The sequence below is a fragment of the Pleuronectes platessa genome, chromosome 1 (genome assembly GCF_947347685.1).
Source record: "Pleuronectes platessa chromosome 1, fPlePla1.1, whole genome shotgun sequence".
NCBI lineage: Eukaryota > Metazoa > Chordata > Actinopteri > Pleuronectiformes > Pleuronectidae > Pleuronectes > Pleuronectes platessa.
In genome coordinates, this window is record NC_070626.1 from 10073638 (window position 1) to 10096366 (window position 22729).

The window sequence follows — 22729 nt, forward strand, 5'->3', positions numbered from 1 at the left end:
CCGACCCAAGCCCGATGTTTTCCATTTAGAGGCACGCACAGCATATCAATCAACATGACCCAACCTGACGCGAACCCAAACATTATTCCACATTTGTGTCCATCTTTACATATTTTTGAACCAGTTCCTGCACATAAAAAAGACGAGTTTGTGGTCTCTGAGATCACATTTTATTTTCCATTATCCCTCTCTCAGTATTGTGAATGAAATACTGTGAATTCATTACACAGCAGAGCTCAGTCTGGTGCGATCACACTGTAGAAGTTTACTGAATCAAGTTTTGCACATTCCACCTCTGACATCTCTTTGGAGAGCGTTTCATTTTTTTTAAGGGGCATTTTTAAGAATTATGTCTTTTGCAATAGAAGAAGATTATTTGATTCACCTTTATAGGTTGTTTTTTGTGCTGTGGCTGTTTCATCAAGTTATAGCTGCTTCAGCTACAGGGTAGAAAAACACAGAGAAACACAAATGTTTATTTATGTCTTAAAGTCTTTACACACTGTGTTCGCATTTTTCAGGTGTTTTTTTAATCCTTCATCCAAAAAAACCTTGCACACTGAGTCCCATGCACTTTATTATTCCATTCGCTCTGAAAATTCTTTTTCTGAATAAGGAGCAGCGAAATGATCCCAAACGCTTCCAAGTCTGTTTCAGGATGTGATCGATCCAGTTTGGTATGCTACGAGCACTGAGGCCACATTTTGGAAAAAAGAAAACACATTTTGTGATCATATTGATCATCAACTCTCTGGAACGCCTTTGATGATTGCGAAAAACCTGCTCCGAATTAATGAGGGACAGAGGTTTTGGAGTCAGTGTGTAAATGTTATGGACACAATATGAGGTAACTAAGTTTTGTATATTCCTGCACTAGACTGAGGATACAGCCTCATCGTCCTTACCAAAGATGAGAGCCCACCGTTCTGTCTTGTCTGTTCCCAAACTCTTCATTCAGCATGTGAGTCTAATAGAGTTATTTTGTTTTACATCATATATTGTGTGTAGTGGTTGCACTTTTAAAGACTTGACTGAGACTTGTGTAAAAGTGGTAAAACAGCATCAATGGCATATACAGTGAAACCTCAGCGATGGAGGCTTAACCCAGCCAGACAAGCCTCCTGCCCGTGCACAGCGCGGTGCATGTAAGGACTCACTCAGACTAACACAGCTCGTATCACTCGGGGCAGACAGGCAGCAGATAGACTCTCACACCCCTTCACTTTCAGTAGAAAAAGCCACAGTGCTCGCTTGAAATTGCCCGGTGTCCCTCTCTCTCTCTCTCTCTCACCTCCCAGATGGGTAATCTGCTCTGTGATGGCGGCGAGCATGTAGCGGAGGTTGGCCCTGACACCTTCTTGGCAGAGCAGCAGAGCCTGGCTCCCAATCCCATTGTCAAAAGCCAAGATGCCCAAAAACCTCTCGACACAGTGTTTTGCTTCGCAGCCCCTGCTGAGTGCCTGGGATCTCGTGTCAATGAGCATATCAGAGGGTTTGACATGAACAGATACATACATAGAGTACACTCCAGATATGACATGTCTCACACTGAATATCTGGCAGATAAGGTGTCATGACTCTATGAATGCGGCTCTAACAGACCAGTAGAAGGAGAAGCAGGAGGAATGCACATGTAGAGACTATTTACCCTCATGCAACGATTATGTTTCAAATCATAATATGCCGCTGAGTCTGAAGTGGTCATGTGATATTGCGGTTAGTTCAAAGCAGAAAAAGTGTGCTTTTGTTTGATGAGCTAAGTAGTCCCTGGCAAAACTTAAGAGCCATCAACTTCATGCATGATATGAGTGTTTCTATGCATGTCTATGCGTGTGTGTGTGTATCTCCATGCGTGTGTGTGTATGTCCATGCGTGTGTGTTTTTGTAGTTCCTGGCTTTTGTAAAGGCACCGGGAAGTTTGAGCCGTGCACCCAGGCATGCCTGTGCAGTGTAACCAAGGCTGACTGGCTGACCTCAGACTGTGTGGGCCCTTTAGCTGAAGATGAAGGAGCTTTTTCAGTGAGACAGGAACAGGAGGTATCGCCTTCCCTTTGCAGCAGCACTCATTCATGCCAGACACAATGCGTTATTATTGGTTTTGAATTGAAATGTTAATTTTGGGAACTGGGCAAGTGGGCCTGAGAGCTTGCCCTCATTTCTCATTTTTCACTCGGCTGAGGTGGTCTGTTTGGATGGGGGAGAGTTAACCCTTCACTCACCAGGTACTGCAGGACCTCGGCTACAGAGGACCAGGGGCCTGTGGTTTCAGAGCCTGCACCTGACCCGCATGTTTATTTTTTGTTTTACCAATTACAGAATGGTTATAGATTATATAACCAGTCTGGAGAACGTGGCCAACCCACTGATCTGGACCTGTTCAGACCTGACTTGCTTGGGTCGGGTGTCCACACTCTACTGTGGACTTGGCCACACAAACGTTTTAGACATTTAGAACTGATCCTGGAAGTTGACATTGGCTCCATCATCACTAACACGTAGGAGCTGAAAGGTCAGGGTTAAGAGGTGATATATGTAAAACACTGTTACATACCCACAAAGCAGCCACTATTGATCATGAGGCCATGGAGGTAAAAAGCAGCTCTTTCAGTGCGGCTGGCGTGAGGCACGCAGGTCAGCACTCTGCTGTACAACCTCACTGAAACGAGTGCATCAGCAGGGCCCGGCAGATCTATATGACGGGAATTAAACAGCATAATCAAATTGTTTGCGCAACCATTTAGCATCTCATTCCCCTGCTGCCCTGGGCCAGACTGACCACTGGAGACGGGCCATCCGCAGCAGTAACAAAGTGGGGCAATAACTAACAGCGATTAAAGGAATATTGATGGCCTGTGACACACAGCATCCTGAAAAATGCTATTTGGTCAAATAGCCGCAATAATTAAGTATATGAGGGTCGGTCAATTTTATCTGCTGCTTTTATTTGGATCGATTATTTAGTAAACTGGCCGGACCTCCGAGAGCATTATTGCTGAGTGGGGTGTTGATTTCATAGAGCGTGTGCTTGAGCCAAGTCACAAAGTGGCAGTAGAAGCTTTCAGTTATTACTCTTTTTTATACTTTAGATTTGATAGATCATTTTAAAATGTATACAGTCACACAGAACAACAAGACAAACTGTTTTGTGTGTCAACTGGTGACAACTGTCGTCCTTTATCTGTTTTCAGACAGGACGTCCGGAGGAAGTCCAGAGAATTGGATCTGGACTTTGTGCAGAGTTTGCCTTTCACACAGAAACATTCACAAGAACACAGAAGTCTCCGGAGAATAACAATTTTGATATGAGCCGAAAATGACCTTTCATCTACTGTTGACGTCGACCTTGTTCTGAGATATATGAAATCGCTTCTACACCATCATATCCTTTAATTTCAGAACATTATGTTCCTGAATCCTTTCAGATTTTTTTACAGACAGCAAAACAAGCAGGCCTGGAGTCAGATGTTCTAACCGCGTACTGATAAACATTAGCTGAGAGCAAAAATAAGGAGTTCTGGCTGCATAAACCCTCTGTGCATTTAATGTGATGCAATGGTTAAAAATCAACTCGGCCATTTAGACTCTCTGCCAGTTAATTGATTAAACATTAACCTGCAGGATATGGGATATTTCTTATTAATCACAGGTGGCACTGACTTAACTGAGCATGAGGGAGGAGGGCCACTCACACTCCCCCACACACACACACACATACACACACAAACACCCTTTTACATGTGCATGACATTGTGTAATCATAACATAAGCCATTTAGTAGCTGCTCTAATGTGATGCAGTCTAAGCGCTGTGGGAGTCAGACGTGTAAGTCTGGTGGTGCAATTGAGTTATACACACACACGTGCACACACACATCTCCATATCAAACAGCACATTGTGGGAATTGCCATGACCTAATGCATTGCTTATCTTTCATTTGATTGCAGGTTTCACGGAGGGGAACCGTTTTCCTCTCGCCTGTGCAACATGACGTCCTATGAGAAAACCAACCTTGACCAAAGGAGCGAGGAGTCTTTAAAGGAGTGGGTGGCAGATCTGTGATCCTGACCCGTCAGATACTGTACACTGTACAGCGGCGCGAGATCCCATGAAGACAGTAGGACGGAGCAAAATCTCTATCAGCCCGTCTTTATTTTCCCACAGTCAGTGACTGGGTAGGAGAAGCTATCGCAGTCCAATAACGTCACTGAATATTCAGCTTCTGTAGCAGGCCATTGCTTTGATCTCTCACTGATGTGGGTGGCCAGTATCCACAGCTACAACAGTCTTCAATTTGAGTCTGACAGAGCACAGAACCTGCCTCTTCATTAGCCACGTTCTTCTTGCCGTAACCCTGGGTGACTTTTTTGTGCTTTTTATGTGAAAATTGACAAAGTAAATTCCCTTTTCAGCCGTTTTTCCTGATGCCTGATGAATAATGTACGCGCAAGCTGAAGGACTTGCTGCTTTCATAAACTAAACAAAATTCTAGAGCTTCAGGGTTGTCCCTGCCCATCATGTGTCATTGCGTGATGCGAGTGGCGGTCCTGGCGTTGGGGCTTACGGCAGCACACAGGTGCCCTTTTCACTCCCAGGCCAAAAATGACAAATTCAATAAACTCAAGACACATCTCTGCGGAGCACCTATGGAATCCCACACACCTGACAAGGGGCTGAAGGGCTTCTCCGGAGTCACTCTGACATCCCATCTTGATGCCCAATATCAATATCTCTGTCCGCAGCCATCGCAGTGGAATATCTTTCCATCTCACTAGCATGCTTTGACACTGTGAGAAAGAATACGAATAAGTGTCAGAGGTTGTGGGACTGGAGGTAAGACTGTGATGAGGAAACAGTATCTGTGAGATGACATTAACAGAGAGTGTCCCCAACTCTGTGTGTGTTTAAGCCCCCGAGCAGACAGGCCTGGCTAAGGTTACCAACCGTAATTCTGATGGTGAAAGGGCTACAATCAGCCTACTTAATCTCAAAGCTGTTCTTTAAAACCAAAAGAAAGACGATATGTCTCCATTCTACTGTACGAAACAAGGAAACATGTGATTCATCTTAAAATGGAAATGCACATTAAATTAAATTTGCCTTCAGGGGCACTGAGGACAACCCGTGACTCCAGTTTTTTTTTTTCCTGCGATAACAAAAAAGGTGCTTGTACTCCCGTCAAAAGAGCCAGTCTCATAAACCTACTCGGACCTGAAAGAACACACCCCAGACATCAAATTTTAAAGAATTAGCATCACAATGGGCTAAATGTCTCCCCTGTAGTAAAAGCCCAGTGAAACGGCCCTGCAATTTCAGTGGTGATGATAAACTGGGGGACGCTGATAGCGGGAGCACTGTGCGTGAGACAAACCCTCACTGTATGTTCATTAGCATCCCTGAAGGTTCCCATCCGTCGATGAGGGAACCAGAGCACTGTGGCCGCTCTGCAAGCATGAGTGCCTTATTTAAGAGTTTGGTGAGTCGGCTCCACCAGGAGCTCGCATTAGGGCTCCCACCTGTTTGTCTGGGTACTCCTTTGACACAATAGGTCATGAAACGCAATATGGGCCTGTGCCTCTCTTTCTCACCACACAAAAGGCAAAGAGCGGATGAACTGCAAGATAAATGACCTTGACATTTGGACAGTCTCCAGATTGCTGCTCCATAAAAATAAACCATGCAAAGACTATCTCCAAACCCTCATAAGACCAAAGCATAACTTAGAGGGAGAACAAACAGGAGCAAAGTGAGGTCAAAAAAGAAGTATCAGGTTTTTGGGGCTGGATGGATATTTCCTAAAAGACTTTGATTACTGGTGTGTGATAACTGTGAGAGTGTACAGGCCGTAAAAATCCTACTTCCATGTTTGTACTTACAATCTGGAGGTCTTGTCTTCCATCCAGCTGTGTACACGCTGCAGACAGGCTCCATTTTCCACAGGAAGCACAAGGAGAACCACAGGAAGATAAAACCAGCATGAAATGGCTGGAGGAGAGTGACGACGCAAATTAGAGCAATGCTTACGGAAACATAAAATAAATCCAATAATCACATTTCTGTTCAATAAACTGCGATTTCAAGGCATATTAGAGGGAATTAAAGGCAGCACAAGCCGGTTAACTCTCAAAGATAAAAACACACTAAAGAAAGAGAAGCAAAATCTGTGTTTCATTGGACACGTTAAGAGTAGACGACACTTGAACATGTTTTCTACTTGTTTTTTTCCATAAAAATATGTATAAGCACCAAAGAGGTATGTTCCCACAGAGAGGAGGCCTCTGAGCGCATCCATCACCTGAGCATGACTGACAGTGTGGGCAGGTGTGGAGGGGCTTTAAGGGAGTGGGAGCTCCGGCCGCCATAAATGAGGCTCACCATTGTTCTCGGCGGGTCTTTTGATCTCCCAGCGGTGGGCCGGAGCCTCAGTGGGGAGTCCAGGCCAGGCCCGCAGGCTACAGTTTGTATCGACTCAGGAGGGCTGACAGCACAACGGCGAGCATGTGGGAGGGGGGGCGCCGGCTTCCCAAGATCGCCTCTGTGCAGCCCAGCTTCATCTCAACTTGACCTGCACATTGAGGAACCGCAGAGGGAAGAAATAGAAAATAAACAGATTTTTACTCCTGATTTCAACTAAGGCTGATGCTGCTGAAGAGCTAAGGAGATGTGTGTTTTATTTCTACTTTATACTTTCACACTCACACACACACACAAACTGTTTGTCAGCTTTTTATTTTACTAATTGTTTTTTCAATCCTCATTTGTCCTTACATAACATGCACTATAATTTCAAAATACCTAAATAATTAAATATTTTTGACAAATAGCAAAACAGAAAGAAGCTCATCCCCTCAAGTTCTGATATGACTAATATTGTGCAAGAAAATAATTCCCACCACACGTGAGCTCACACTGGAAACAAATGGTCTTATTTTTGCAGTGTGGCAGCTGTGCATACAGCCCTCACTAAAGGCCAGGCCTGTAATGAACCTTCAAGTGTACAGTAAGTGGACAGGAGTGGCTTACAGCTAAAGAGCATTATGTTTCTCTGCTGATGATTACAATCCTACCCAGACGCTGCAGAAAGAGCCAGTGAAGCCTTTTAACCCAGAGTCAAAATAACTTGAACATTCAATACAAATTCAAGATTGAATCCAAATATGCAAGTGCGTAAAGTAGTGAACAATGTGTGTGTGTGTGTGTGTGTAGCCCTATGTTCATCTTGCCTATGAGTGTTTTAATGGGTAGTGTGTAGAATCTCTGTACCCTGAGAAAACACTCTCAGGGCCACGGAGGAGACTCGCAGTGTTACAATAAATAGTGACAGCGAGCAGGACAGACTGGGGACAGCCCCTCTCGGTCTGTGGCGATTGTGTTTCAGCGTGTTCGCCCCGGCTCTTCCTGTGGTGTTCTGTGTTGTGGAGCAAAAAGCCACTGCTGGGAGCCACAGTGGAAGAGATCAATTGTACACATTCCTGCCACCTGAGATTCGAGTGTTTCTGTAATACTGCACAGCTCAATCGATACTGGAGCGAGGAGCCGACTGGGAAGAGCCCACACCAATGATGCTTACTGCTGGGACCACTCACACAAAGATAAAGCTTGTATTTATACTCCTGTATATATATACACACCTACGTATATGTATGTATGTATGTTTTTTTATTAATTGATCTATATACGAGGAGAAATTATGCAAGCAAATAATGTCTTACTTAGTAATATAATATATATATATATATATATATAGTAATATATAGTAGTACGTATAGAACAAGAAAATACACAAAAACACTATTAATTAAATGTGTTATTTTCTATAACTCTTATATAATTCAAATATTTGTTGTGCATTTTCTTTTCTTAAGACATGTAAACTAATATTAAATATTAATAAAATATATAAATTATAGTATCCACAATTATGACAACTGCATAAATAGGCAAATTTAAAATATTTAATAATATTTAATAAACCCCTTTATATTCTAACGAATTAAAGTGTATTATTATTATATAATTAGCAATAATAAATGTTGTAGCACCCATAGCATAGCTGCATAAAATGAACGTTTTATTATTTTAATTAATATTTGATAAATACAGATATATATGCAATTAATTAAAACGTTGATAATAAGAAAAATAATAATGTGTATACGTGCAGCAGTTGTATTTTAGTCCTCTGCAGGAATGTGTGAGGAAGAAGCCGATGCGCAGCACAAAGCAGCAGCAGCATAGCGAGTGAGTGTTAAAAAGAAAACAGGCTCTGTGGGGAAGGATCATTTAGCTCCGATGTTTTGAAATATAAAGCGTAAATATTGGTCAATTCGGCTGCATGCGAAGGAGGAGGAGAATGAAGAGGAGAAGGGGAAGGAAGAGGGGGAGAGGAGGAGGAGGAGGAGGAGGAGGAGGAGGAGGAGGAGGAGACCGGCCGGGCTGACATGAACAGATCCTGTGTTGCAGGATGTGCAACGATGTGTTAAATGAAATGCAGCTGTTGAAATACAAAAGAAGAGATTTCTTCAGTTTGAATAAAATATAAGAAGCGGATGCCTTCAAAGGTTTGATCCGCTGTAAGCGTGTGATCGTTGTGACAACTTCTTTTCGAGCTTTGTGGAGACGTTAACTAGATCGTCGCTTTCTTCAAGAAAAGTAATTACTCAGAAAAAAACGATCACACAGCGGTGCCATCACAGCGAATTGTGTCAGCATACGAAAATATTATTTGTATTACTTTCCCCGTGGAGACTTTTGTATTCTTATCTATTAAACACGTATGGATGATGAGAAGAGGGACGCTTCTCCCCTCCGTCTTAAATCAACCTGATTCACATGATCAGCGATTAACCGGTGATTTCAGGGAGATTATTTGGTTAAAACTGCGAAGGTTGGAAATGAAGGAGCAGCTGAATCCTCCGTCTCCGCTGCTGCTGAGTGTCGGTGCTCACAGAGCTGAACAGCGGCCACCAGCACAAGTCAGTCACCAGGAAAACTTTATTTCACTTTCATTTTGCTTTAAAATGCTTGATGAGTGAAAATATATATTTACATATATTTCAATGATAAGACAAAAAAAAAACTGGGAATAAAAGCACACAGACACAACCATGACTCTTTTGGAAAACTGATGTATTTGATTATTAGAGTAAAGAATTACAGTATCTTAGTTGTTAGTAGGTATTAAAGTGTAGAGAAACTGGACCCATAAAGATCTTCCAACTTTCCAAGAAAGTGCATGTAACAGTCCGAAGGTTTTCAAACCCAATATATATTTATATTTATAAAAACACTATCATTTTGTCCCCAGGCCTTGATGGACTTCTCTTGCGTGAGTTATATGTACATTTTTCTTGCAAGGGAGTTTGCATTTCCACATCTGAATGGATTTACCAGAAGCTTCGACACAATAACTTTGCACTTGATGTCATTGAGGATGCTGGGACTTAGCAGCAATGTGGAAATCCAGCTAAGAAAAACAAAACTAAAGGAGAATCCTGCTCATTTGATTGGCTGTATCAGCTCCAAAAAACCAGGAAATAGGCCAGGCCGAATGTTCCCCTTTTAGCAACTGTCTTGCTTTTCAACAACACCAAAATACGAGCCACAGAAAAGAGAGAAGAGATCAAGGGGAAAAAATGGAAGTAAACAAAAAAAGTAGAAAGTACAATACACAGAAACAGTAACAACAAAACAAGTTAACACTAAAGAAACCCTTGAAACATAGCAAACTTCAATGTTTTGTCTTCCTTAAATAAAATACAAGTAAATAAGATTTGGAAAGAAAGGAACTACAGCATAATTTAGTCCCTTGCCTGATTTTCATTGTTTTGTTTTGATGAAGGGCGGGGGAGCATGAACACACAGATGTTAGACCATCTACAGAAGATCAGTGTACATTATTTACAGCAAAACGGTTTGCTTATTACAGGGCTAATGCATCACATGAACATCAACAGTTCGGTTATAGCTACTACAGACAGAAAATAACTTAATGCCAAGGTAAGGATATCTACCCAGATATTCTAAGTTTCAAAAGCACATTTTTAATCCCCATACATACCCATTCTGTCTTTAAAACAAACAAAAACCTAACTGTTAATGCTGCCACTTGGTTTCAAGCAAGGTTATAATCACTAATAAATAAGCTCCTTAAACTATAACATGTACATTGTACAAAAAAGCAACATGTCTTCACACTTGTGTTCGTAAAGATTCAATGGTCAGCGAAGCAGTTCGGTTGATTCTGTCCCAGTCTTGTTCTCTTTTTTTCCCTCTTCTCTGTGTGTCTACATGTGTGTACAGTATGCCCTCAGGCATCTTCACGTGTCTGTGTGCGGCTCAGGACAAACACTCTAACTGGTGACGATTTCTTTATTGTCCTCCATGAACCGTGTGAAACGGAAGTGGGACCCGTTCTCTGTGTTGGCCATTTTCTCAAGACCAGCGAGAGCAGCGTTGGGCTCCATGCTGTGTAGCTTGTCTAGGCTGCCTGTCAGGCCGCCGATGGGAGAGCTACCCCCATTTCCCAATCCACCTGACATCGGTGGCATGCCTCCATTCTGGATGACCGAGATTTCATTTGTCTTCATCGCAAGGCCGTTGGAGAAGGCTGCAGCATACTGGTTCCAGAAACTGGCCGGGTCCCCGTGGCTTGCCCTTGATACCATGTCCTTCTGGAAGATCTCTGGAAACTTAACTGGGTTGGTACCCAGGAAGGCCATTGGGCCGTCCACAGAGAGCCTGCGGCCTCGTCTGGCAGGAGCGCTGTTCCACATGTGTGTGCCCATGTGAACCTAACCAGAGTGAGACAGAGGGAGAATAAAGGGGAGGGAGGAGAGAGACAGAGCAATGAGAGGGATGTAAATTAGTGATGTTTTCAAACTTAGCCACAAGAGCTTGCCATGAGATGATGCAATGGAAAAAATAATAATAATGCTTGAGTCTGAATTAACAGCTTCACACCCTGTATGCAGCGGACTAGAGCGGTACCGGCATGATGTAAACATCTTATTTTGGCAAGACCGATACAGGCAGTTTAATCTGAGCCTTAATTTGCTCATCTCACAAAGGGACCAGGGGCCCCGGGGGTAAAAAAGCTCCGGCCAGGGTTTCATCTGATATCAAACATCTGCCAATATCCATTCCTTGATAAAAAAAAAGTACAATGACAGACTCACAAAAGCTCAGCTATTTCTGTGTAGAATTAGTATCAACTAACAGCTTGATTTAAAGCAAAATAATAATAATAACAAAACACATGTCTCTCAAATTCCTCACTATAGATACATATTGACCCAGTCTGAAAAAAAGTCACCTTTTTCGTTTAGTCAACATTATTTTCATAAGTTTTAGTAGATCACTGAGCAGATGGGTTTCTCAAAGATTTCGACCTGCAGCATTTTTTCTTGAAATCTGATATGGCAAAAATTTCGATTGACTTGCTTACATTGATTGCCTGTGATACTTAATTCTGAGAGGTGAGTCATTACCAGCCAACCACACTCTGGAGTTTCTATCCAATAATCATATAACTTGTGATTCAGCCTTTCCAGTACGGCAATTTTTATCACAGGGCTGCTCCTTTAATTAATTATACAACATTACCACCTCTTGATGCCTAGTGCACTGACACGACATATGAATCTAAATAGCAGCTTGGAGACACATTTTTCCTAAACATTCTCAGGCACCAACTTTAAGGAGACCAACAATTTTCAAGACTGTTTCGACATTTACCTTGAGGTTTCCTTTGGTGGTGAAAGCCCGACCACAGATACTGCAAGCAAAGGGTTTCTCTCCTGTGTGAGTTCTCTCGTGGATCTGCAGAGCACTGGAGGAGGAGAAACACTTTCCGCAGGTGTTGCAGAAGTGTTGTTTGGGTGTCCTGCGTGGTGGAGCACCGGAAAGCACTGGGGAAGAGGAGGCAGATGATGTGACCAGTCCTGGTGGCATTTCCTTGTCAGGTTGGAGGCAATGGAGGAAGCCATTGATCTCAGGCTTGTTAATAGAGACAACAGAGAGGAGAGAAGGGGTTGGGCTGCAGGACAGGCTGGTGTTTGACGGCTCAAACAGCTGTGAGGGCAGGTCTCTCATTTGATGAGTCAGCATGTGCTGCTTGAGGTTGCCCTTTGTGGAGAACCCCCTGTTACAGGCCGTGCAAATAAATGGTCGTTCTTTGGTATGGCTTCGATAGTGAATGTCCAAGGCACTCTGACAAGCAAATGTCTTCCCACAGATGTCACATGATGTGTTCTTGATGATGCTACGCTCACGAAAGGGGAATAACATACCCATGGGGTCTTTTGAGGGATTGACAGATGTCAGGTCCAAGGCTCCAATGTTAGAGGGATGAGAGTGCAGGAAGTTTGCACTTGTGTGCTCAAAGGATAAGGCCCTCTGCTGCCTTTCTTCAAGGCTGGGGGATTTATGTGGTTGGGGGTGCATGTTAGTGGGGGATGGCGCCTGCATGGAGGAGGTAGATTCTGACACAGCTGGACTCCCGACGCTTTGATTTTCAACATCCCCTCCCAGTGACGAGGAGTCATTGGTGAGGCAATCCCCCTCGACTAAGCCATTTGCCATAGCCTTCATGTGGCTGGCATGTAGCTCCTCTGTTTCATTACTGTGAGCATTACCATTTCTTGCCTCCCCCTCCTGGCCAACCATTTCAGGGGGAGCTGGGGAGTTACACAGACTGTCATGGTAGGCATCAGCTGACCTGGGTGTGTCTGGCACACTGCTATCAGGGCCCTCCTCTAATCCTTCCATGTTGTCATCAGAGAAGTTGTCCAAATCATCAAAGTTTCTCTCCTCAAATGAGCCAGTGTCAGAGACCATGGACTCCGGGTAGCTCTCTGGCAGAGGGGTGTTGGGGATATGTCCCCCCATGTGCATGCGAATATGTTGCTGTAGAACCACAGCATTTGTGAACTTCTTCTGGCAGATGGGGCAGGAGTGATGGACTCTGAGAGGAGGCATGGCCCTATGGACACTGTAGTGGGTCTTAAGATTCCCCTTGGTGGTAAATGCCCTGCCACAGACTTTACACTTAAAGGGCCTTTCCCCAGTATGAGTGCGATAGTGCATTTTCAGAGCACTCTGGCAGCTCAGCACCCGGTGACAGATGACACATTCGTTTGGATCTGTCACCTTTCTGTCAATGTTTTCCACAAGCTGCTGAAGCTTGGAGGTCTCTGACCCATGGAGAGGCTCCAGAATGCCTCCAAAGGGGAACTTAGCCCTGAACTGATCAGACATAAGCGGCATAAGTGGGTTGGTCATCATGGGCGGGCTGTTAGACGTGGTGTACTCAGCTGTACTTTCTGAAGCAGAGCTTAAATTTGTCATGAAGCATGAGGAGTGGCTGCCTTCTTCGGTTTTCTCATTTGAGGTAGGCAGAGTCGCACCTTCGCCCTCTTCAGACACTCCATCATTACTTTTAGCCGAAGGCTCAGCAGAAACTGAGTCTCTCTTTGCAGTAATAGAAGGGCTAGTTATGGCTATTGAATGATCTTCCTTTTTGATGAAATGTGGAAGGCTCGGCATGGTTGGTGGCAGCAGCATACCGACTGAGGAAGTCAGAGTGGGCAAAACTGGTTTGCTGTCCAACCAGCTGGTGACAGGTTTCTCAGGGGGCATAGACATGCCATATGGAATGCCAGTGCTGGTCGGTATGTTGTCTAAATGCTCAGGAACAGGGTAGGGGTTCATCTGGATGTGTGGGTATTTTTCTTTATGACGCTGGAAATGTACCTTCAGGTTACCACGGGTGGAGAAGCGGTTGCCACAGATATTACACTTGTATGGTCTCTCGCCAGTGTGGGAGCGCAGGTGGATTTGCAAGGCACTGTCACTCCCAAACACCTTGCCACAAAACCTGCACTTATGCTTGAAAAAAGATTCCTCAGAGCTGCTCTTGTGTTCAAATGAGGTGACATTTGGTGGCTTGCCTTTCCTCTGCTCGGCCAAAGCTGCTAAAGAGTTGAGGTCCTCCACAGTGCTGCCCACACTTGGCAGAGAGCTGGAGAACATGGAGTTTCCAGAAGGGGGCTGAGGTAGAAGGGGATTGACTGCAGAGCTTAAAAAGCTACCTATTCCAAATGCTGGCTTGGATGACTTAACTAGTGAGGAGTTGCTGAGCTGAGAGTGGAGGCTACTCATATGACTCGGCCTCTTGTCAGAAGACTGGGCATTGATTGTTGATGGCCCCAGTGTGCTAATGCTTTGAGATGTCTCACTGGTTCTTGGGTTGGGCTGAGGTAGCTGTGCCGCTGCAGCCAGTTGCTTTAAGCTGCTAATACTTGCTGACTGACTAGCCAGGTTCTGCGCTAGGCCTGCGGCTGCAGCCAGCTGTTGGGAGAGATGTGAACTGAGTGTGGTCAGTGGGCTGGCAGCAGGCCCCATTGTGCCTGGAGCAGAAGTTAGGGGCACCTGCATTTCTGGCGACTGGGAGGCCAGTAGCAGTATCTGATGGCGAATCTGCTCAATAAGCTGCAGCTGGTGAATCTGTTGCTGTTGTAGGGCCATGAGTTGCTCCATCAGTGCTGGCACTGGCACCCTGGGGCCCACAGTGGAACGGGCCTCTTGGGAGAACTGGGCCACAGCCACTTTGGTGCTCTGAAGATTTTCAATTATGACATTGCTGTTGATCATGGAGAAGTTTCCCAGTTCAGTCAGGTTACTGAGCTGAGGTAGAGGGGCAGAGATAGCTGAAGTACCTACTGCAGGGCCAGAGGTGACATGGCCACCATTGATGACTGTGTTGATGGGACTCCCACTCTCTGTAAGACTGCCATCCTCTTCATGGCCACTGCTCATCCCGGAAATGTCCACGTCCATGGATTCTTCTCTTTCTAGAGGGTTATGCTCCAAAAGGTCGCTGTACTCTGTTTCATCAGTGTTATTAACTGTGTCATTCATCTGGTCATCGGGATTATGGGGAGGAGACCCAGGCGAGAAGGTTCCGGTGGGGGAGGCAGGATTTTCATTCACTATCAGAACTAACTGATTCTTAGTGCAATTCCTCTGGTGTTCTTCAAGATCTGATAGTTCAAAGAACTCAGCACAACATCTGCTACAGACGTGGGCGTCTGACTCCTTGCAGGGGGGGTCCTCTGAGCAAAGTTCTGTGTCCCCTGAAAAAGAGGAAACAGAGGATTAGTGATTAGAAATGTTTTGCAGCTGAAAAAGCAGCTTTATCTCCTCAAATTCCATTGTTGTTAATCTTAAGTTAATCAGTTTTACACTTATCCCCTTGATGCGCTCACAAAAACAACGATCGAAAGGCAACAATAAGCCAAAAGAAATGTGTAAAAGCCTTATTCAATGCAGTGGCCTCTTGAACATGATAAGAAGGGGTACAAAATCAATGGGAACTACTCAAATATTGCTTAAAAGTGATCTTTGAAGGTGTACACATCTGGGTCTCATCAGTCCAACCAAAGGTAATCATTTTCTCCAGATAATCCATCAAAATATAGAATGGAGTGAAGTGAGGACATTGGTCTTAATGAAATTTCATAGAAAGGCATTGATTTCCTATATTCCATGCCCTTCAAAGTCGACTTGTCCACTCGGCGCAAATCAAGCATTTGAAGGACTTATTAGACTTTCAATTTGCTGTCAACTTTGCTCATTTTCAGCCAACTATGGGCATCTTGGACAGGTTATCTATGTCACTAAACTAATTTGTATCCACTCAGGCTGCAATCACAGTGAGACATGAACAACAGAGCCTGTGGCATCCAGACTGTTAACTCAAAAACTAAACACCAGCTGAACAAAAGAAGAAAAAAAAAAAAGACTTACAAAATAAATAGTGACTTATTAAGTATTTATGACATGGAATCCTTTTCACAAATTAAAATGTTTGCAATATAATTTTAAAAAACAACAAACATTTCTTTTGTGAAATTGTGAGTAAACTTTGACACCCAATCCTTCATCAAATACAATAAAGCACTCATCAGTAAATTATTCGAGATAAACAGCAATGGAAAAAAAGTTTGAAATAATGGCTTAATCAAAACTAAAGAGTAGGGTGTTTCATCAGAGTGCAGACATCACAAACTGATAACTGGACACACCAGCTCACAGATCACGAAATACAGACACAGCAGCTTCTGTGGTCACAGAGATGAAGATTCGAAAGTGGTCACGGCATTAAAATGCACATTCTTATACACAGGACGAGTCAGGGAGTGAAAAGGCAAGACGACACCCGGCCCCCAGAGCCACTGCTGTGCTCCAGAGTTTCCTTATTCTTTCACCTCTTTGTCACACTAAAATCTTGCTGTTTAACATACAAGTTGATTTACAAATTGTATTTCTCTATGAATCCCTTTCATTGTGGCTCTGGCCCCTCAACACTTTCATCAGAGCCAAGAATTCATTTGCAAATGAAACCCAGAGAAGTGCAGCCCTGCCCCACAGAGAGACAGGATGCCTTCCCATTGTTCGCGCAGCATGGGAGCGGCGGGGATCGTCGGCACAGCCTGGCCCTGCTCATCTCAGTCGACTCAAAGCAGATCCTGTTTAATTCAGGGATTATCTCCCTCAATGTTTCTCTACTCAGAGACATCAGATAACGCAAAGTTGCCATGACAGTAAACCCTGGCCCTCACACCACCAAACCATGCAAACAGGGAAGACTCCACTTTAATGATAACTTTTTATGTTAAATCCCCCCTGCCACCCACCCACCTACCTACACCCAGCACTAATTTTGAAAAAATGTGTTTGATTCCTAGTGTGAGATATCTGAGGATTAAATACATTTTTTTGCCTCTTTTCTCAAGATTGACTGTGAAATAAAAAAGACAGTGAGTGGGTGAAAATAGCAGACACACAAGTAAGAAGAGAACAACTTTTGTCAAACAAACTTTAAGAAGAAGCCACATTGATAAATAAAAAAATATGCATATGTGTTTCTGAGTGTGTGTGTGTGTGTGTGTCTGTGCGCGTGTATGCTTCAGTATATGCAGAGCATTGCAAAAAAATTATCATGTTGCATATATTTGAGAAACAGTGGTGAACGATGATATGAAATTAATTTACAATTTCATTTCTACACTACAGGGCATACATTTGGGGCTTTAGTTTAAACAGTTTCTTAACAAAACATTTTTTTATGTGGCGCACATTTTCAAAACCCTTAAAATCAATCATAGATTTTCAATCGTGCTATTATTGACATGAAAGTGCCAAGAATTCCAAAATTAAAACTATCGACGAAATAAATAATTACAGGAAAACAAATTAAGAGAAATCAGAATATTACTGAGATATTTTGTGGATGTCTGTTTTAATAATTAACTGGAACTCGAGCGAAACATTTTCCTCAAAGTATTGTAATGCACTTGTGTACAGTCTCCTCTTCAGACACTCTATATTATGTTTGAAATGTGAGAGAAGAAATTAATAACTAAACTCATGTTACTGTAAAAAACGATAGCTGACAATGTCTGGACGAATATCTCACAAAATAACCTAAATCTTTACACCGCTACAGATTTTCTAATCTAACTGTACAACACAGTGTTTTCCTTTATCTGACCACGAATAAGGATCGAAATGAAATTCATGCATGTCTGAAAATCCACTGTCCACATAAGACTATTAAAGCAAACAGCGCAGATGCTGGCAATAGGCTTAATTCCAAAAATAGCAAGGATTAACTTTGTATTAAAATTAAGTTAAAGTCAAGCTGGTATGAAGATGGTGTCTGTAAATCTTCCATAGAATCTCTATCAAAAGCACAAGGTAAGCAGTGCACAGGGCTTCAGGAGAGACAAAGAGCAGAGGACAGAGCCTAGAAAAGATTGACCAAAGTTTGAATATGAGAGGCGAGAAAGCGAGGATTAGTCCAAAAAGTTGACGGAGAGCTTTGAGAGTTCCTACATTCTTTTTTCTGTGAGCCTCTTGACACTTGTAACTTCAGGAGGATTTCTGCTCACATCGTCTCCAGCCCTCAGGACTCATCCCAGTGAACACTAGATGGGGTTCCACTAAGCTGCCGTGGTCCAGGACAAGACTCCAATCTCAGAAGCTCTGCCCGGTGACACGCTTAAAGCTTAAGGGGAGGGAAAGAGGCGCGACGAGTCCCTCCGGCTACACCTGGACTCAAACCACATAAACACTGGCGTAATGACGAGCAGAGCGCACTCTGTTTGTTGAGAGCATCGGTGCAAAGGGGGCTGCCCTGCCAATCTCCCCTGTAGGGGGGCCGCTCTGATAGGGTGAAAGGGGATGGCCACAACATTGATAAGGCCTCACACTTACACACACACACTTGAATAAAAAGCCGGGGCCTTGCTGGGCCGCCTGCAGCTCTGATCAGCAGGGTCAATGGCGTGGTGGAGAGAAACACACTGGGCCCTGAACTCCCATCACCTCTGCATAGAGGGACACTGGCAAAGGTTAAAACAGCTCAACATCCCACCCTCTGTGGCTCGCACTCCGACTTCCTAAAGTAACTACAGCCCTAAGCATCACTGACATTCACCTACTAATACAATGACTTTCTGTTTTTCATTTCCGGGCAACCACAACCCTCCAGAAGCCAAACACAGCACTGTCTCGGCTAGAACACTGCCAATCTGAGGACAACGTGTCCCTAACTTTATAATTTCACACACACAAGAGACATTGAACACTTTTAAAATGCAGCTTTGTTTTGGACACAATATATCATTTTGCAATCTGCAGTTTAACAGGGTTGGTGACGTAAGTAACAGTTGATTAAGTTGATCAGATTTTAAGGAAAATGCAGACGAAAACAAGTCCAAGGGAAAAAACTCGATTTTTGCATTAATCAAGTTCCAACACAAATCACGTGAAATGGGCAGAAAATACCTTTCTATGCAAGGCTTTCCCCTGAAACACACCAGCACAGGCTGTTCAGGCTGCACTGAATACACTGTGACTTTTACACACATTTACATCAGATTTATTACATTTACAGGCCTTATCCAATAAGTGTATAAGCCCAAAAAAAAAATCTGACTTGAGCTGGATTTTTTATGTATTGCATATTTTATATTATTATTATTATAATTCTATGTGTGGATATATTTTTTCTGGTGACATTTAAAATACTTGCAATACAATTTGATCCCATTGCATGACAGACCACAGAGAGGCCTTCATTCAGGTAAAGAATAGTTATTTAAATTGCAGACATTTTTAATAAGTATTATTTTCTTGGTGATGAGTAGAGGAGTCGGTAAGGCAATGTAATACGTAGCAACGCAACGTCGTGTTACGAAATTAAAGGGTTATTAATGTTAACCTACAATCTATTCACACCGTAGTTTTGTTGACGTTTTATTTTCTACTTTTTAAATAGACGTGATAATTTACCATCTCGCTGAGCCTCGCCTGTGTTTCGCTGGCCTTTGTAAGAGCTCCTGCATGGATTTCCAGCTCTGAATGGCACTTTGTACAAACTGATTTCACATTTTAGGCACAACAGCACCAGTAAAAGAGAGTATTGTTCACTTTACCAACAAAACATCGCACAGTGTTTGAATTTACAGCAGGCGATGGCTCATCCAAAAGAGTGGAACTCCTCTAAAGTTACTTTAAAGGAAAAAAACGAAAACGTCTATTTTAATTTTGGTGTAGGAAACCACACATTATTTTGTAATGAAACAAAAACGGTTAGTGTGTGTATATGTGTGTGTGTGTGTGTGTGTGTGAGAGAGAGAGCGTGTGTGTGTGTGAGTAAGACGTGACTTCTCTAAGCTGCTATAACAAAGTTGAGCAAAAAACGTGTAAACGATGAGTAAACCGAGCGGATATTTCCAGGGTGTGGAGAGGTTGTGTGTTTATTTGCGCTCTTCGCAACACTTTGACCTCCTTTCATCCAACTTGCAGCAAAACAACTCAGCAGTGTGTAAACAGCGAATTACTAATAGGAGCGATTTCTTGTAAAACACGTGGGGGGAGATATTGTAGGATTTTCTACTTGACAAAAATGCGGATGGTTTATCTGTGGGTCCGAGACCCAGGAAAAGTTGGAGAGTCCCCGACAGGAGCGACAGGGTGGTCCGTGTGGACGCACCGAGAGCGAGCACCGAGCGCAGGGAGAACCTCGGGGAGGACCGCGAGCTGAACCGGCTGCTGCTCGTAACTGACTTTATACATGACCTTAAAAACACTATTTCAAACTGAACCGAAGTTTTGAAACTTTTTTACTCACACAGTGCGTAAAACTGAAGAGAAACACTCCCCGTACGGTATTTATTATCTTTAATAACTAATTTATCTTTTATAGTAAAGTTTGTATAAAAGCGAGCATAAAGGTTTAATTGTGGGGTAAATAAAATAAAAGCGTTAAATCATCTTCTTATCTGAAATACTGTACATTTATGGGACATCCTAAAGTTTTCTGAAAAGTGGCAAAGACTTTTATCAGAAACACGATGAAATTTGGAAAGAAATAAAACCAATGCAGACAAGTATAAAGCTCAAGACTTAAAGGAGGAACTTTTACGCTCGTGTTTCACCTCAAATAAGCTGAAACAGTTTTTAAAAGTGTGTAGAATTCATAGTGGAGGTAGAAAAGGAGCGAGAAGCAGCTTGGACTCACCATTGTGTTCCGATAAAGGCTGATGAGGTTCGGATTGGAAGTGTTGCGGCTTCGCTTGTTTCCTCCGCGACATGCTGGCTGGCACATCAGCGAGCGCAGAATAAAAAAATGACTACAAAAACCCTGCTCAAAAAATTACGTACAATCGAGCCCATCCACCGCGCATGTGCCGCGTTATGATTATCAATAATGCTCTGCGATTAATCATACAGGAGGGGGCTTCTTTGAAAGGCGATTGGCACCTCGCCAGCCCCCCTCCTATTCAAATGAAGTCTCTTTAATCAATTAGCTCCTGATTTGCTGGGGACTCTTGTCTCTCTCTCAGCTCCCACCCAATGAGTTGATCCGTACGGGGAAGAAAGGCTGGCTCTTCCAAACTCCCTTTGGAAACGGGTTAACCCCTTGTGTTAGCCCGAGTCAACGCTTATCTCGACTACTACAGGGGAATGTCAGCATCTCCAGTCCATGCCTGCGACAGTATCTTTCAATCTCTCACATTCATCAAGCAGCGATCACACTTTTTTCTTTCTCTCTTTCTTCTCTCCTCCTGTAGATGCGGACCGACCGGACGCTCCGTGCGCTCGAGCCAACTTTCTCCTCTTCTCGCAACTCGGTGTAGTCCGTCCTCCGTTGAACTCGCTGTGCGCGGTGCGCGGACACCTACTCTGTGAAGAGTTTCGAGCGGAGGTCTCGGTGCGCCGAAACGCAGCGCCGCGCCAGCATGTCCCCGTGCGTAGAATGGCACCGGTTCTCGTCCCCTTCGTCCAGGAAAAAGTCCACGGTGCGATCCGACGTCCCAATCAGTTGCATTTGATCATTATTAGTAAGAAAAAATACGTGGGGGGGTCACTTACTAACACGTTTTCATCGCGCACTGCATTCCGCGAATAAACAAACTTTGCGGGGCCCGTGCAGCGCTGGGACAAATGTGGAGCCCGGCCCATCGAGGGTCTGATTGGTCACAGGGCTATTCAGTCATGCTGCCATTCACCTCCACCTCCTCCCTCCCTCGCTCCCCTCCCTTCCTCTCTCTCTTGCTCTCTCTCTGATTACGCACAGCAGATCCAAACGCTTTGTGCGCACCAGGATGAGCAGTGGTGAAGAGAGCGGAGAGAGGTCTGTTTGTCTGAATAGGGATAAATAAAGCTTTCACCTTTCTGCCTTAAACATTTATTTCCCCCAGCAAATGGAGGCCTCACACACACACACACACACACACACACACACCTCATGTGAAACATTTACACCACCTTTTTAACTATTAAATAACAACTTTAAAAAGCCTAAATGTCGTCGCCATCAAGTGGGATGTTTGTACAGTAAAACCAGTTGGAATTGATAAACTGTATTTGTATAAGTTGGATGCGTTGTGGGCCTGTAGATGCCTTCTTTTTAAAGGCTTTGATAGGTTTTCAAGGCAATGCTCCTGGTAACTGTACAGCCAATAAAACAATGTGTCCATCAAACCTGTAAATAAAGTTATGGGCCTGTGCACCACGACACACTATTATTATAATAATTATTGTTTTAATAATAATAATAATTCTTATTGTTATTATTGTCACCTGACTAAATAATGCAGACTAACAGTTGTGCGCCTTCCTTCAGTGGGCTGGGATCTTTGAAGAGGGCAACATGTCCCAGGAGCCTGACTCCCTGTGAGTCGAGTAGATTTATTACGTGAAAAAGATAAACGAAGCTCTCAGTCGGCTTGATTTTGAGAAATGAAGATAATAACGTTACTATAGGTGATGCCTCGGATGCCATTATTTTTCACTGAATATTTAAAGAGCAGCTGCGGGCTAGATGGATCTGGTCCTCTCTTGTGTCAGCTATCTTTTAGTTTCGACGAGCCTCACTATTTACTTATTCATGAAAAAAGGGAAAGAGCAAGAGGAGGAAAATCAAATACTTCTGATGGCTCTGAGTGATCTGCTTTATCAATGCGTTCTGACAAAATCATTTAAGAATTTATGTGTGTGTCTATATATATATATATATATATATATATATTGTGTGTGTGTGTTTGTGTGTGTGTGTACATTTTTATATACATATGGTGACAATTGATATTTGTCAGGACAGTTTAAAAAACTGTGATGGATCGAAACGTGGGCTTGGTCTAAACAAAAATCTAACAGC

The 22729-nt window shown here is 43.4% G+C and overlaps 1 protein-coding gene across 2 annotated transcripts; it reads right to left on the reverse strand.

Annotated features, from left to right (window-relative positions):
• Positions 1 to 9109: 9109 nt before the first annotated feature.
• On the reverse strand, positions 9110 to 21475 carry sall1a (spalt-like transcription factor 1a). 2 transcript variants are annotated; one of them, XM_053422784.1, is made up of 3 exons: positions 20588 to 21475; positions 11734 to 15131; positions 9110 to 10790 (listed from the first exon to the last, which is right to left on the reverse strand). In XM_053422784.1, exons 1-3 carry the CDS (start codon positions 20658 to 20660, stop codon positions 10350 to 10352), a joined length of 3912 nt encoding a protein of 1303 aa, XP_053278759.1. In that variant the 5' UTR covers positions 20661 to 21475; the 3' UTR covers positions 9110 to 10349. The 2 variants fall into 2 exon arrangements, with proteins under 2 accessions (XP_053278759.1, XP_053278768.1); XM_053422793.1 differs by lacking the exon at positions 20588 to 21475 and adding an exon at positions 17896 to 18170.
• Positions 21476 to 22729: the final 1254 nt, after the last annotated feature.